The following is a 17,341-nucleotide window of genomic DNA, read 5'->3' on the forward strand; positions in this document are numbered from 1 at the left end:
CTCCTTGGCAAGTCCTCTTATCTTCTGCCCACATGACGATGAATTACACAGAAAAAATGAGCTACACAGAAAATTGGGTTGAGGCCATTTTCTTCCCTCAGACCTGCACTCTGTGCAGGCTGTACCATGGGGTGAGAACAGGGCAGTTTTGTCGGTGTGTTAAAAACCATAAAATATTTCTAAGACTATTCTTTACAAGGGCTGGGGCTCATTCTCAGTCCTTGTATTGCTGACATTGTTATAATTGCATTATTTCATTTATGTCAGAAAGAGAGGGTGTTTGCCTAAGAAACTGAACTGGAACTTGGTTGAAATTTGTTTTTCCACTCACTGACACCTCCTGTTTGCAGACCACGTAGCCAGCTGTCTGGTCTTTCAGTGCTCAGGACCTCAGCACAAAAATGTAGGAATGATGAGGTCTACCCTGTCCTCCTGTCAAGGCATTTATACTCTGTTGTGAACCCTTGAGGATGATTTTCATATCGATAATAACATGATAAACCCAATATTGACTGCTTATTTTCCACTAAAATTTCCAGTAAAAGATTTCCTTTGACTATCAGAAGAAAATAATCTTATGTTTATAAATGCATAGCCAATACTTTAGTTTATCCATTGTAATTATTACCAACAATAATAAAAATAGGCGTATCACAAACATAACCAAAGGCAATAAATCAATTTATTCTGCCATGTGCTGAGATTCAGATGGATGCCAAGAAACAGAGCTCATAGGTTCAGAGCATCCCATCTGGCTGTGTTTCTAGGGTTCTTACATTATTATTTTTCTTTATAGTTATTTCAGGCTGTAGCAGATGAGGCAGTACGATGCTAATTTAGGAAATCTGTTCTTCTTGTATGCAACTAACATATCTTCATCTAGTGCCATCTTGTCTCATGATCATTATGTCTGAAAGCAAAAATGTATTTCTGGATGGTGTTTTGGAGTAAGCAGAGTTGATAACATTGTTAGCAATTTCAGACACTTTGTCAGGAAAACAGAATGTAGAGAAGACAATAGATGAGTTGGGATTCCTGGTTAGAAATTATCCTGAGGTGTCACCAGATCCCCAGGCTGCCAGGAGTGCAATTCCAGGGACAATGGTGTTAGGAAACACCCCTTTTGTGGGAAGCAGTTGCTTTCCTGGAAGAGCAGTGCTGCTCTGGGTGGGCCAAGTGCCACACGAGTGAGCTGTGCTGTGATCACTACTCCAGTTCATAGCAGTCCAAACTTTCACAGGCTTTAAAATTCCAGCTTGAAACAAGATCCAAAATTAAAAACCAAATCAATCAAGTAAATTCTAAATATACCTTATATTTTAAAAAGAAGGGATGAAAATTTACTCTGTCCAACCATGAATTTGAAGTCCATCATTAAGAAGAAGTGAAGCAAAGAGCAGAATATGTGCCTTGCACAGTTGCCACATGGGTGAGCAGCTCGATGTGCTGCCTTCTGCAGGTCCCACTGCCCACGGAGCTGTGCAGTCATTGGTACCCAGAGCTGACTGACAGGGCCTGTTCTCTCATCCAGTCCCCCTGGGCTCTCCAGGGAAACATGGAAGTGAGCAGCCTGGCTGGAAGAGTCATCCCCAGTTATCTTCTTGTCAGCAGTCATTAAGCTGAAAGCTGTACTCCTGTGAGGATTGTGTGAGCAGCTCACCAAAGGCCAATGCAGTGAATTTGGGCACTTTATGAGGTATTTGGTGAAAATGTGCCTGCACAATAGGCAGGCCAGGAGCTGAAAGCAAAAGAACACAACACTGAGCTGTGGTGGGATGGATAGGTCTCAATTAGGATCCCCAAAACTCATTTGCTTTGTAGCCAAAGGGAGACCATGGCTTGTGTGGGTCTGTGTGTGCTCACTGGTTGATGTAACTGGTTTATCTGGGGGGGAACAGAGCTCTGTGTCTGGCAGAACGTACTGGTTTTGGTCAATACTCTGCTGTGTGCTCTGCTCTGTGGGCAGATGTCCTTGCTGCTGCAGGACACCTTGGGCATGTCCATGCTGCAATCAAACCTTTGTCTCCAGCATTCCTCAGTGGTGGTGACGTGAATCATTTAATCAGTCCTTGAACATTAAAAGGTGCTTGAGGACAACCTTTGTCTGCATATAAAGACCAGCAGCCTAATTACAGAGGCTTGTCCTGCACTTGGGTTTTTTTGCCTGTCTAGGAATATTGAGTCAGCTCACAAGACTTAGCAGATCTGCACTCCACTTCTTGTGTGGGTGTTTTAAAGGGAAGTTAGCTGAACAATTATTTACCTTGAGCACAGAGAGTTCCCACAAAAGTGAGGGCAGATAGCCCTTTAGTTAAATTTTCAGAGGCAGTAAGTTAGGTGACTTGCTAATGCTGCTTCCCAGCTCCGAGAGCTGAAGAACAGACCTGCATGGATGATGATTTATTTGAAAATGTGTTCCCTCCAGCCCACAGATGGTCCAGGCGGAGTCAGAATGCTTTCAGATACCATATTGCTTCACTGTACACTCCCATGTAGCAGCTTGTTATTTTAAAATGTATCTGCTCTCTCCTACTTCTAAAAGGCCACCAAGAAGACTTGTCACCAATCTCTTACAGAGCTAGAAGGGGGAGGAAGAGTGGAGTGTGAAGAGTAGAATATCACCTGCCATCTGGACAAAGATGTGATGAGATGTAAAGTTTGGATGCACATTTGCGGTTCTTGATCACATGCCAAGAGAGAGCTCAGCTACAAAATGCTTATTTTAAAGCATTTCCAGACAGATGCAACCCTAGGTCAGGGGAGAAGGGACACAGAGACAGGTGGGCACTGAACTGCATTGGACTCTGTGCAAGGCATCTCTGCCTGTGGCAGTGCTGCTGGGATCTGCTCAGGGCTCATCCTGCAAATGGAACCTCTGTGGTTAAAGACCTGTCCTGGCAATCAGAGTATGCCAGGATCAAGTGCTGTCTTATGAGGTTTGTGGTCACAAATTCCCCAATATTCAAAAATATAGTCTCTGAGCTATGCAGGGGTTTAAATGGGAGTTGGGCATTTGCATTTCATCTGGAAGCCCAAATGTCTTCAAGAATCCGGTGTCTTGCACATCCACATTGATTTCAATGCTGAATTTCTCAGAGCTGTTAGCCTCAGAGGAGTGTTGATGAAACCCTGCCTTAACTGAGGTCAGTGGGGAATGTAGAATGGGCTTTACTGGGTAAAGAGCACCATAAAACAGATGCTCTTCTCTAGTGCCACCCTTTTCCCTGGCATGGAACAGTGCTTACACAGACAAGTGAACACCATCCGATCATTCCATGCTCTGCCTCCACAACAACAGTGAAGTGCCACTGCTGATAGCTGTGCTGATATTTATGATTCCTACTTAATATGTTTTAAATGAGCTGATGACCTCTTAAGTGTTAACACTAACATCAGTAAGTATCCTGAGCCAGATTCTCTGGGAGGGAAGCCTTGCCATGCCATAGACTATGGTGCAGTTTAGTGCTTTTATCCCATCTGAAGGTCTGGCTCAGTAATTGTGCAGAATGTAAAAGAGAAACCCATAAGTGCTGTAAACAAAGGAAAACTGTTACTCTGGGAGTGTGTTAGTTAGATATTTCAACGCTCATAATTAACATCCCTTTCCTAAACTGTGGCACAAACTACTTGCAGAATGGGTTTTTTCTTTTATTGCTGCTAGTTTCAGTGACTAAATTTATTAAGTCATTAGGTTTGCTTGTGTATGTGTGTATTTGCTGTTCTCCATTGGGTTATAACAAAAGGAGATGTAAAAAAAAGAAGAAAAAAAAAGATATCTTTATTTATCTGACAATTTTGGGAATGTTTGTAGGGAAATGGTGAGCAGTATGAACAAAGCTGCCCAGTCTGGGGGGACGCTGAGTGAGCAGCTGGGTTTGAATACAACAGCAGCCTGTGACAGTGTCCTGCTGGCTTTCCCTGAGCATTGCATATGGAAACCTGTCACCATTTCTGCCATGATCTGGGGACACCAGGGGCTTCTGGGGAGCAGATTGCTGGCTCTTGTGATCAGAACCCAGATGCTCCATGCTGTTACTTTCTGAGGACCCTTTTTTTGCCCCTCCTGGCTGAGGATGCTCAGTGGCAGGGATGCTCCCAGGCTGGTATGCCAGGGGCTGGCACTGTTTTCTTGAGCAGCACCAGAGCTGTCCCCTGCCCTGGCAGCTCTGTGATTGCACCAGGGCTACAGCACTGTTGGGTTGGCATTTATTGAAGAATGAAAATGCTTATTTTAAAGCATTTCCAGACAGATGCAACCCTAGGTCAGGGGAGAAGGGACACAGAGACAGGTGGGCACTGAACTGCATTGGACTCTGTGCAAGGCAGAGGCTGTCAGTGCATCACTGCATGCCCTGCAGCTTCCTGCCTACAGGTCTGACAGCAGTGCTTCTGCACTGATGTCTGTGGAACTTCTCCAGCTTTACAGAAATGCAGAGGAGGGTCCAGTCAAACTTACTGTATTTAAAGAGTTTGGGTTAGATCTACCTGACCAGGCCAGGTGACAGCTGAGGTGGATTAGAAAAAAAAAATCTGCCCTCTCACAAACCATTGCCAGTCTGCTGTGGTGAGGGATAGATGGGTCCAGACATTCCCAACATCTCCCAGAAGAACCAAACTAGCTCAAGTGATGCAGAGATTGGCTTGTGCCTGGAAGTCACATCCATATTTCCATCTACAGATGGCAGGAGACACTACTGGGATCAAGGATATATGAAACATATTGGTTTTCTAACCCAGAAATAACTTCTGAGGCAATCTGTGGTACCTCAGACCCTCCCTGAGCAGGTCTGACACACCAAATCCCCCTCAATGGCAGATGCATCCATTTAGCTCTTCTTGGTTCCAGCTGTCATTGAATGTGATCTCCCTTTTTTCTTTGTGATAGCTTCTGTGTTGGGGGTTTTTTTGGACTGTGAAATTTCCAGTAAAACTACAGTTAGCACAAACCAGAACTATGTTTGTTTTTTCAAAGCAAATCTAATTACTCTTCTTAATACAATTGTCTTTTGTTCAAAGGGACTGGACTGAGATGCAAAATACAAGTTGCAAGCAGATGCTAATAATTTTGCATGTAAATAACTAATGGGCTTTTTTGCAAATATTTCATACAAGTTTTTAATTTAATAATTTAAAAAAGAACTGCTTTTCCAAGCCACTTTCAGTAATATCTGTAGACACTTAACAAAATACCTCAGGCTCTAAATCTCCAACTGGTAAACAAATAAATGTATTTATTTACTTTGTATGCAAAAATAATTCAGTCAGAGACATATTTCACATTCAATTAAATTGAATCTTTTTTTTCTACAAATCACAAGCATACTCTTTAATGAGAAGAACTGATGGGCTTTCTGAATGAGCTGAGTTCATGACAGTCCTGACAGGGGACCTCTGTGGACTTTGTGCAGAAAATGGAGTCACTGTTTATTTATTTGTTTAAAGACTGAACATGAATGGTGATTAAAAGATAGAAGGCATCTGTCCTCTCACTGTCTTATACCTGGTCATGCTATTTCAATCAAGGAGAGAGTTGGAAAATTACTTGAGTGGGACTCATTATAACCCTGTTTTCAAAGGTCCCTGCAGCAAGTGAGGAAGTGAGGTGGTGCTCATGACCCCAGGCCTTTACCATAGCATTACCTCTGGGGCAAGGTGTCCTTATGTCCTGTCAGAAGCACGTGGGGGTCACAGCCTGAGGATCCCTTTGTTGTGTTTACCTACTCTTTATCTGAGATAAACTATTGGACTCCAGGTCTCCCCATCTAGCACATTTCATCAACAGTGAATTTATCTTATAAACAAAACCAAACAAATAAAAAACCCCCAAATCGTGCATGACCCAGCGGTCTGGTGAATAGATCAGCGATTTTTTAAAAATACCTTTTGTTATCTCAGATTTCTGTCTGTACAGCAGTGGCTGCTACAAACTGCTTTGTTATTGGGCAGTCTGTTGTGCTCACCTGCACTTCTGTCTTTCTTCCCAGCTCATCTCAGCCTAAGACAACTGAAACAGTAGTTCCCACCTGATTCAGCATAATTGCACAGTTAATTTTGACGGTGAAGCTTGTGGAGAGGTTCTGCCATTAATATCCCAATAGCCTTTTGTTATTGGTAGCCCCAAAGCTGACAGCAAAAGGCATGTGATGAAACTAAATGATGCAGTGTAGCTGAAGGCTGGCCATGGGGCACCAAGAAGACACCAGTGAAGAAAAACATAAGGGTTTGCCTGTTAGTGAGATTTAGAGGACACTCCAAAAATCCTCAGGCAGTTCTTGGGAGAGTGGCCTGAGCCCTGCTCCTCTGTCCTTTCTCCTCTCCAGTCATGTGGTTCTTTCATCATCCTCATGCTCTTTGTGTCAAGTCCATGGTAGTGCCCACAGAGATTTCTGCTGCTCAGACCTGTGAGGAGCCTGGGACGTGTCAGTTTGGTGGCAGGATGAGCAGTGTCCCATGGGTGTCTGTCTCCACGTGGCACAGTTGTTGCAGGTGACATGATGTACGTGAGAAGAAGGGTAATAGTGGATAAACCCAGTGTTATTTAACAAGAACTTAGCTGTCAAATCTGTGGGTTTCTAGGCTGCTGAGTGGACAGAGCTGGGGTGTTTCATAGTAGTGTTGCCATGGTTCAAATCCTGAAGTGCTGTTTCCACTGACTTATGGGAGATGAGGAATCAACCAGCCAGCTCACAAAACAAATGGGATGCTTTTGTTTGCTTGTGGGGGAGCGTAAAATTTAAAGGAAATCAATAGATTTTTCTTTATTTTCTTAAAATCTTCATTATTTTGATGTCTTTACATGCATTTGCTTTAAAATAATATAAGAATTTTGTGAGGTAATTGGTACAAGTGGGTATACAATACGGCATCTGCTTTTATGAACTACTGCTGCATGTCATAAAATATTACACTGCAGTAATTTTAAAATAGATATTGAGCTGAAAACTTAACTTGCAATAACTTCTAATTAAAATATCTTTTTTCCTTTTCTTTGTTAGCTTTTCTTTTCTATATTAGCTTTTATATTTCTTCTTCATTGAAAATAGTCTTGGTTCCATGTTTTAAGTCAAGTTGGGAGCTATCTTTCACAGCCCACCAACTTTTTAGTCCCCCTAAAGGGAATTTTCATGATCAGCTTTTACTGATGGGGTAATGAAGGCATGGGAAATGGGATTGAGTTGTCCAGTTTGGTTTGAGAGCTGCTGCCTGGCTGGGCCTGGTGCCAGGGAGTGCCCCCGAGCCAGCAGTTCAGAGGCAGCTCCTGCAAACCCAGCTCCCAGGTGAGCTGTGCCTTCCCAGGCAAGCCAAAGCCTGGAGATAAAGGGCAGATTAAGGAACACTTAAACACTGTTCTTTTGGGAAGCTACTTCAAACACCATTTTATAGTGCTCTAAGTCATCTAGATCTCTCTTAACTTGTTTCACTCTCTTTTAAAAATATTTATTTCTCTGGTACAAAGGACTCCCTCAGATAAGGCAAAATGTCCCGTTTTGCTGATGGTATTTTTACCTGTGTGGTGCTAATGATTGATGCAAAATTCACACGTGCAGCACAGCTCTGTGCTTTCTCCTGTGCTTTATCTTCTGCTGTGCTTCAAGCCTGCCAGTCTCTGCGGGTCTGTTGCACACTGGATTTATTGTCACACCAGCATCACTTTATATAACCCCCAGATCGCTTGGGAACACGTTCCTGAATGTTGCTGAATGTTCAGAATGTTTGCTCTTAAACAAGGTCTGCAGTAAACACGTGGCATTACTCCAGATGCTTTGCTCAAAGTTGGTCATGGGTTTTGCATTGGCAAGGCTGGAGAAACTCCCAAAGACTTGGGAGTGGCTGAGGTTTGGGAGGGAGCATCACTTGCCTGTAGAAGCATCTGCCTTCACTCACAGGCCTCAGAAATGCCTTGTCTGGGACCTGTAAGAAGGGATTTTTTTCCTGAAGCAGTTTTAATTCAGAAAATGAATTTTTATTGTGGCTTGAACTTATTTTGCAATAATGTTTTTTAGAAAATTAGTGGAAGAATTTGTTTGGCCAGGATAGGTTTTCTGCTCAAAGTCTGGGAACAAAACCCAACCCACTAACAACCACATGTGACTCACTGAAGGTTGGGGAGCCCACTGTTACAGAATCCCCTGGCCAGCCAGATCTTTTAGAAGAGGTTTAATGTTTCTCTGTTCTGAAAATATTGAATACTGTGACATAACAAGTACCAGTCCATAGCTGAGTGTAGTTTCGTCCTGGAGACTTCAGGCACAGCCACTCCCACAGCCATCACAGGCTTAGGGCATCTCCTGGACAGATCCATATGTGCTCTGCTCCAGGCCAGGTGTGGAAATGCTTCTTGGTACCTGCAGAAATACTTATGCCAGAAATCTTGAAAATTACTTCTTTCTCTTTATTGAAAGATTTCTAGGCTTTGTGCCAGAATTTCCTCACACAGCTTTTGAAATTAAATGGTTTACTTGCTTTTGTACTCTCATTTCTTTGAATCCTCTTAAATAGTTCAATAAACTGCCTTTTGCCTCTAAGAATTTGAAGAAACCTCAATATTTTAGACAACAAGCATTGTATATTTGCCCATCAGAGAAGGTATGAGCAAAGCCAGGGGAAGGCATCAGGAACATCAAGGCTGTGTCAGCTTCTCAGCTCTCTTTTTCTTTCTTTTGCTTAGTATTAAAATCTAAATCCTGGCAAATTTCTGACTTTTCCTGCACATTTTTCATGCCTGTTCACTGTAGGCTGTTTTGCAAACCACAGTTCTGCCAGGGAAGGACAGCCTTGCCTTTCAGCTGGGAGTTGTCTAGATGGGTGTTACTGCTGGAGCCGGCGCTGCTGATGCCTGTTGTTTTCTGTTGCTAACTGCAATGCGTGACTGTTGTGGATCACTCAGTGACGCCTAGTTTAGAAGATCAGTGATTATTAATTCTTCCATTGCTTTTTCTTCTTCTTCTATCTCTCTCTTACTGCAGGATGTTTTCACACCAGAGTGCAAATTTAAAGAATCTGTCTTTGAAAACTACTACGTTATTTATTCTTCCACGCTGTACCGGCAGCAGGAATCGGGACGAGCGTGGTTCCTGGGACTCAATAAAGAAGGTCAAATTATGAAGGGAAACCGAGTGAAAAAAACCAAACCCTCATCACATTTTGTACCCAAACCCATTGAAGGTATGGAATCTGCCCACTTTCTCCCTCAGTGGGGTTTGGGTAGGGGGAGGTAACAACTTCACAGTTGGGGTTTCCTGGGTGGGGGTGTTGGGCTTCGAGACCAGAAAGCAAGAAGAAATGTTTGTAGCACTTCAGGTAAGTGCTGGGCTGCCCTGTTAGCTTTGCTTTCCTTCTAGCATCAAAGGGGTTTCTTACCTTTGGGGTGCTGCTAAAGGATGAATTTAAAAGCCCAGCAACACAAGAAATTACTGGTAAAGAAAAGCAGCAGTAGTTCCAAAGGAATGTGATGCAGCAGTGGTCATAATGTTGTCTTCTCAGAGGATTTTGCCAGTGTATTTCAGTAGATTTCCAGTCCCATATAGAGTCAGTAGAGATGCAATTCATCTCACCTGATTTTAGACTTTGGCAGTCCATTCACAGTAAGAGAGGAAAAATGGGTCCTACCAACACAGCTGTGGATGTTCTTTTTATGTCTACCCTGAGATTAAATCTGTTTTTCCTCATCTGTAAAGACATCCTAGTTAGTCACTGGGGGGTAGAGTTGTTGTCCAAAGTTAGATGGGATGCTGTCATGCCATCTGTCTTCATCACAGTGTGAGGCTTCAGTGAAAGTCATGGAGCTGAAGTTCTGCCCTCCTGCAGATGCCTGTACACTCTCTGAAGTGTGCCTCAGGCTCCTGCCAGGACATTTTGCTTTTTGTGGGCTGGTCCCTAATAAATGGAGAGATAGTGTGGTAAGCCTAGTACTTAACAGGTACTAACTTGATTCTGGAAACAGCACTTTTATCTCTTGCTTGGGAAAAGCACTACTTTTTGATCCCCAAACTAGGTATGCTTTTCTGACCCCATCTTTGTCCTGCCATTTGTCTCCTTCAGGGACACAGTAGCCTGGAGCTGGCCTTGGCTGCACAGCTCTGTGCTCCCTATTACACCTCATGTTGGCTGTGGGAGAAGGCTTGAACTGATGCTGCCCTAACAGGTACCACTCACAAGTGGTGGGGGCCACACACCAGTGGCCTTTTTAAAAGCTTCCCAGCTCAGGGGTGGGAAGTTGGGAGTGTAAGGAAAAGGCCATCTGAAGAAAAGCATTAGAGAAATTCAGTGCAGCATTCCCAGAGTATCTGTGGGCTTTGCACAGGAAATGGAAATGTTGAAAGAGCAGAGAATGGCCTGAGCTGCTTGTCCTGTGCTTGTTTTCAACAGCCTCTCTGCAGCCAGGAGCCCTTTGTTGTTTATCTGCGGCATTAGTGGGATTGGTACCCTAAGCCCTGGTGTGTTGCTAAGGAACAGGGCCTGCTTCAGGCATGGGGTTGGTCACCAGCTTCTCTCTTGCCTTGACCAGGAGGACAGTCTTTTACAAGCACCAGCTTTCACAGCTGGGTTTCCACCTCCTTCTGGTATTTCTTCCCTGCCTGGCTGGGCGTTGGCACTGATCAGTGGGATCCTTTGAATCCAGGCTTCTTTTTTTTAATCTAGCATGCATGGTGTCTGCTGAACAGCTCAATAGTTTCCTTCTGCATTCATTAAACTAGGCCATTGCTGTGGCTCTCCTTGTGGAAAGCCTTGCCTTAACAAAGCTGCCTGACCCACAGCAGAGATCTCATTTCAGCAAAAGCCGCTCTGGCTTTCATTTTGAATAACCCAGCCCAGCCCGAGAGCTTCCCTTTCCCGCAGTTGCATCCTCCCACACTTGCCTCAATCACAGCTGTCACATAACCTCCCAAGCAGCGAGCGCTTTGGAACTTGGCAGCCAAATTAAGGGCTCCTCCACTCCTTCCCTCCTCCACATGCTTTGCAGTCAGGCTTTGTGAGCGCTGCTGCATCAAAGAGCTGGCAGTCTCCCAAGCCAAGGCACGTGTCAGCTTCCCAAAGCATTCAGCTGTCTGGGACTGGGACTCCAGACGGAGGACTCTGTTCCCAAGCCTGAGATTCATTGTAGGTAGCAGAGGCTTGTGGGGAGGGTTGGAGTAAAACCTGCTCATCTCCACGTGACTTCTCTGCACCGCATCCATCAAAGTCCCCAGGAGCAGAGCTTGCAAGCAGAGATGTTACAGAAAAGGGGCAATTTCTACCCTGCTTTAACAGCTTCTTTCTCTTTGTTATGACTCCAATGAAATACTCAAAGCACTCTCCTGCTGTATTTGTGTGTCAGTTCTGCAGAATGCTGTGGCTTGCCCCAGTGTGTGGGCTTTGCTGCTTATTCAGGACACAGCTTCCATCCACAGTCACACCCCCAGGTTTCCTGTTGCTGGATACCACCACCAACATTAGCCCTGTCCCGTGATGGCTGACACAGGAATGTGAGCAAGGAGGAATCTGCTCCCCCTGGGAAGAGCTGCCACATCCATTGCTAGGAATCACTTCACCTACCACTCAATAGCAGTTATATCTGAGATGAAACTTCCCAGCTGTTTCTGATATACAGAAAAATTATGCAGCAGTTGAGTAAAGAAAGGGTTCACAGGGAATGGAAACAGAAAAAACTCAAATTGCTCCCTAAGCTCATTTGATTTCCATTTCTTCATCCTGCTCTCTGAATTCAGAAGTCTCCTTGAAATTGCAAATGGACAGTAAACTTACACGTAAATAAAAAACATCCTCCCAGATAATTTCTAAATACTCATGGGAGCACATATGCATATATACACAGTGGCATCTGTGTATGGATGTGTGTTAGCTATGGCTTTTAGCAGCTACAGCTTTCTGCTGTGCTAAACACTCACAGTGTTTTGACTCATGTAGATTGGCAGGATGCTGGAGGTATTTTGTACAAAATTCAATAGATACCAACTGGAAAAGTTTTGGGTTTAGGTTGGTAGGACTTTTTTTTAGTTTAGTGTAGGTAGGATTTGTTTGTTTTTGGAAATAAGATTAAGCTTAATCAATATGAAAGCACAAAAAACTTACTAAGTAATAACAGGGGAGACGTTAAGTTCTTCTCCCATCTGTGCACAGGCAAAGCCAAGGCAAACAGCCTGGTAGGCAGCAGTTGATGGACTGTGTGGTGCCAGCTTTGCTTCAAAACACACATACGCAACACATTTCTTTTGATATTTTTATTTCTGATCGCTGATTATTCGAGCTAAATGAACCCTAAAGGGAAGACATCAAGATTGAACTAGACTGCACAAGAAATGAGCTTGAGTATAATTGTCATTTGGACAACAAGCAATCTTTTAGAGGAATTTCAGTCTCTTTAAATGTCTGTAATGATTAGTGCTGGAACAATCCTACCATCCATAGTGCCTTTTGTTCTTCTAAATATCCAAGTCTATCTCAAGGTGAGAAGTTTCCAGTCATTTAAGTAGGAATATTATCAGATGCTTACAGTGGATGTGCTCTGTTATTCATATTTCCTTCTTCTTGAAGACATATTTTCCAAATCTAACTCTCCCAAAGAGTTACATTTCCTTTCTCTCCTGGCTCAAACTAGAAGACATTTAGGATGGCAGATCTGGCCACAGAAGCAGAAAACTTCCTCCAAGTCAGCAGAGCAGTCCCTAACTCTGAATTTATGGCACCTCAGCCCTCATGATGTGAGCATGTCTCAGATACAAAGGTGACCTCTTAATGACTATTCTGGATCCATTTATTACCACTGATGAGAATTCAAGCAGACAGGTCCTTTCCAGTGTCATTCCTCAGGGAAATAACATCCAAGGTTTGTTAAGGCAGAGTCCTCAGATGTTGTAAAGTACAAGACTGTTGACCAGAAAAATGCAGTAGGCCTTGTGAAAATGCTTCAAAGGTTATCACCTTAATACATAAATCATAGGAAGTCTTGGGTTGGAAGGGACCTTAACATCTAGTCCCAAACTCCTGCTGTGGGGAGAGATGCCACCCTCCCCAGATCAGGCTGTTCAAGACTTCATCCAGCCTTGCCTTGGGCACTTCCAGGTATGGGGCATCAAGAGCTTCTCTGGGCAACCTGTGGGAGTGCCTCACTGCCCTCATAGAGAAGAATTTCTCCCTAATGTCTAACCTAAATCTCTCATTTTTTAATTTAAAACCATTCTCCCTTGTCCTGTTACTACCTGCCTATATAAAATGTTAGTTTCCCAACATCCTAAAAAGTATTCTTAAAAAATCAAACCTCAAAATCTCCACACTCTAAATCTTTGCTAACACTGCTCCTCTCTTGGGTCTGTCTTCCAGGTGGGAAGGCTTTGGTATTTTTTCTATGCCACAGTAACTCACTTGTTCATCTATCAGACTCTTGATTATCTTATTAGACGGCAAATGTGATGTATTTTAACCATGAATTTGCTTGGCTTTTTGCCATCCTGTGCTGCCTTTCTTATCTGAACAAAGTGTGATTCCACCTGGCAACATCCTTCACATTTCACATGTCTATCTTCACACCAGATAGACATGAGCTCACATGCCTCTGAAATGCATCAGCTGGGATTTAGAACACAGTAATTAGAGGCAGAAAATGAGGGTGCCTAATCACTCACTCCCTGGTGCCCCTGAGTGCTGCTGCTCAGGCAATTAATTCCCTGCACCAAAGCATTGGCAAATAGAGCCACTCGGGCAGATACCAACACCCAGAGCTGTGGTATCTGTGCAGGTAAGGAGCCTGCAGGAGCCTGCATCCTACCAGAGGATGTGCTTCAGCCCTGCCCAGATCCAGCCCAGCCCCATCGGGCACATGGTGATCCTGCAGGGCTGCCCACCTGCTGAACAGCAGCTTAAAAAAGTTTTGGTTCCTCCTGACTCGCAAGGGTCTGAGACAAGGAAAGACACAGAGTGAAGATGGATAGATGGGAAATATCTAATGTGCTTAATAAGCTTTTTGCCATATTCTAGAGAAAGGAAAGGGAGTTTGTTGCATCCCCTGAACCTCCTCAACTTGCAGTGATGCCAAGTGAGAAATGCTGGGGTCAGGACACAAAACGATGCTTCCCAGACTCAGGCAGTCCCTGATGCCCAGGGTGATTTCAGTGTCATCGTGTGGGTGATGTGCCAGGGCCGTGTCTGGGAAGCAGAAATGAGAGTGTGATCCTGTGCCAGCATGTAGGCAAGAGTTTGAGCTGTTCTGGGTGACAGGCAGCCCCTTCCACGCCTTTGCCTTCAGGAAGTATGGTCCCTGCCACCCCCGTCCTCCTCACTTGTACCCTCAGTCTCCTTCCTAATTTTGATTTGATCTTAGTGCAAATTTTTCCCTTGTGCCTGTGAGTGGCAGGCACTGCTGCTTCACAGGGGAGCAGGGAATCAAAAGCCCCAAGAACCAGACATGGGCACAGCTCCACTGCGTTCACCCCCTTCTGTTAATGCTTACAGCTCTTCAGCAGATCAAGCTAACAGCACTTTCCAATTAAAGCATGAATATGGATGTGTTGATTGGAATCTGGGGCATAGGAGCTGATTATCTGATTGAAACTCCAAAGCATTAGCTTGGTTTCTAGACATGAAGGGCTGTATTTGGCTAGGTGTGTGGGTGTGGGTGGGTGGGAGAAGCAAGGCAAAGCAGGGAGGGAACTCTTGTTCTAGCTGAATTGCTCATCCTTCCAAAGCTCCTTGTGCTGTGTGCTCCAGCAGACCTCCCAGGTGTCCGGGCATGACTGTCACACTGCTGCTGCTTTACCTCAGTGCAGGTGACAGGGAAGTGTGTCTACACACACATACACACAGAGGGATCCCAAAGAGACCTCCAGTGAGTGCTGCAAGTCCTGGAGCCCAGTGATGTACTGGGCTGTTTCAAAGCTGTGAAGATCTGGGCACTCACACGGGTCCGTTTGCAAACACCCCCTCCTCGGTCCATGACTAACATCTCCCTGCGTGAGTCACGCTCAGACTTCCTCAGTGCAAAGAGGAACAAGCTGCAGTCCAGGAGCCTGTGTTGCACAACATGTTGGGCTGTCCTTGAAGCCCTGTGCAGGTGCAGGTGTGCACACCTGTGTGCCACAGTGCAGGGGGTTTACAGCCCCTGCTGAGCCATGGCCACAGCTCAGCACATGTGCAAAGCCTCTTGAGTAGGAGAATGTCCAGGCATCTCCTGTGCATGATGCCATGTAAGTACTGCATGCACTGATTCTACAGGTGTATCTAAATACTGAAATATGCTTGTCCTATACTGCTAAAGATTTTCTGGCATGGGCTGTTGGCACAGCCTGTCTGGTACAGAGGCTTTGACAGCTCTGTCTGAAAAGCTCAGTGTGACCAGCCTTCACATGATGCCCCACATCAGTATTGGTATCCTGCACTAGACTGGAAGATAAAACTTATCATTCCTGTCCTATTTGCTTGCCAGGTACAGAGTTTCCTTCATTTGTAGCTGCAAATGTTGTTTACTTCAGTAGCCTGGTTTATATTCATTACTCTGTGGGCCTTGTTGGCAGCTCAAGGTTTTTGCAAAGGCTGTGGTGAGAGGCAGGGAGTTGAGGAAAGGCAGCATGCCATGGTGCTGCTGCAGCATTCACCTGGGCCCAGTCCTTGTGGTTCAGCATCTGACCCAGCCTGATGGCTTATTGGGGATGGGTGTGAGTGAGATGAGCTTGGTTCTGGGGGAAGAACTCATGAGGTCCCTCCAGCTCCAGCTTGGGACCAGAGAGGTCAGGATGAAGGCGACAGTGCACTTGAGACAAAACTTTGTGCATGGAATGTCAGGGGCACTGGGACAACACTGGCACAAATACATAATTCTGCTGGGCAAACATCACATCTGAGAATAAGGTGAGTCACAGCAGTGAAGCACACCCTCAGTGCTATCCAAAGACTCTGCAGCTCAGGCTAAGAAATCACAAGGGCACGGGTTTTCCTCTGTTGTTAACCATTTCATACTTCAGGATTTTATTGGGTACTTCACCACAACAGGCAAATTCACCATCACCATGTTGTTGAGTGATCCTCCCCAAGGTGTGAGGGGCAGCTCAGGACTAAAAGGGGATGTGAGAGCCCTATCTCCATCTGTTGCTGCTGTGTTACACATTGTCCTTCCAGTATGCAGACAGCAGCCATTGTCTGGACCTGATGGGCAGTCCTGACACAGCTCACCCTGGCCCAGACCCATGGGACAACTCCTTCATTTTCTCTTTTTTATTTTTTCTCTAATTTTCATGAAGAAAAATGGCTCCACTAGCAGTAACAGTTTGCAGAGCAATACCTCCTCTCAGCCTTGCTGGGAGGACCAGTGTGTGTGTGTGTGTGTGTGTGTGTGTGTGTGTGTGTGTTTAAACTGCTTTGAAAGCCTTGCATGAAAAATATGCTATGGGAAAAGTAATATTTTTTCACTGCTCATATATTCAATTCAATATCTCTCCTATTAATACACAGTTGACTGCACTTTATCTTTGTCCTGTATTGTTGCACAGTGCTGTAACTGTTTATCTAGTCAGGAGTAAAAGCACAGAGCAATAATGTCATTTTCAGCCTGCCTCTAATTGCTGGGATTTATTTGCAAATCAAGGGAGATTATAGATACAAACACTTACATAGCCTTTTCGAACATGGGGTGGTTTTTTTCATTTCTTCAGATAATTTTTAAAGTTTTATTCTTGTTGATTACCCAGAACCAAACCCTGATAGGCTCTATCCTGTGTTGGAGCTGTGTGCCATTGTTTGTGATGTGACGACTTCACAAAATGAAGCAGTACATAATCATTTCTTCATTTCCTAATTTTTGCAAAGATCTGGACATGACATTTGCAGTCTGGACCTGCCTTATGTTCTCAACTCCACTGTGCCTGCCCTTGAGATGCCTCACTCTTTCAATCTCATTTGCACCCTGCCACATTTGCAGTGAGCTCATCAGAGATGCTCTCCTTGGTGTGAACAGCTCGTGCCCCTGCTCTGGCACACCTCACATGGCACGAGGACAGCCGTGAGGACTTAGTCCACATGGTGAGCTGGATAAATGCTTTGTCCTGCCCAGGACGTGGGGATGAGCCATGCCTTGGGCAGACCTTGCCTCCTCCGGCTGTCTGGGCTCCAGCAAGTGCATTTTTATAGGACACAAACTGCATAGCCAGGGTCTGGAGAGAAGGTGCCCTCCAGCCACCTTGTTCTCAGGTGCTGCCAGGCGACAACAGAAAGCTGGGACAGCTCCTGACTTGCTGTCACTGAACTCATCCCATGTGTCTGCTCACAGCCCTGACCTTGGCTGGCTGGCTTGATTTACTGAGGAATAAATAGGAAGTGCCGAGAGCAGATCTTGGCTGATGGAGGCAAATAGGCT

At 44.8% G+C, this 17,341-nt stretch overlaps 1 protein-coding gene across 3 annotated transcripts in view; it reads left to right on the forward strand.

Moving 5' to 3' along the window:
• Positions 1 to 17,341, forward strand: part of FGF12 (fibroblast growth factor 12) — a 219,299-nt gene that overhangs the window by 200,924 nt on the left and 1,034 nt on the right. For all 3 annotated transcript variants that reach the window (XM_066557065.1, XM_066557064.1, XM_066557062.1), the window contains one exon: positions 8,967 to 9,165. In XM_066557065.1, the coding sequence (XP_066413162.1) occupies positions 8,967 to 9,165 (199 nt within the window). The remainder of the gene's footprint in view (positions 1 to 8,966; positions 9,166 to 17,341) is intronic.

Source organism: Molothrus aeneus, chromosome 10, assembly GCF_037042795.1.
Source record: "Molothrus aeneus isolate 106 chromosome 10, BPBGC_Maene_1.0, whole genome shotgun sequence".
Taxonomy (NCBI): Eukaryota; Metazoa; Chordata; class Aves; order Passeriformes; family Icteridae; genus Molothrus; species Molothrus aeneus.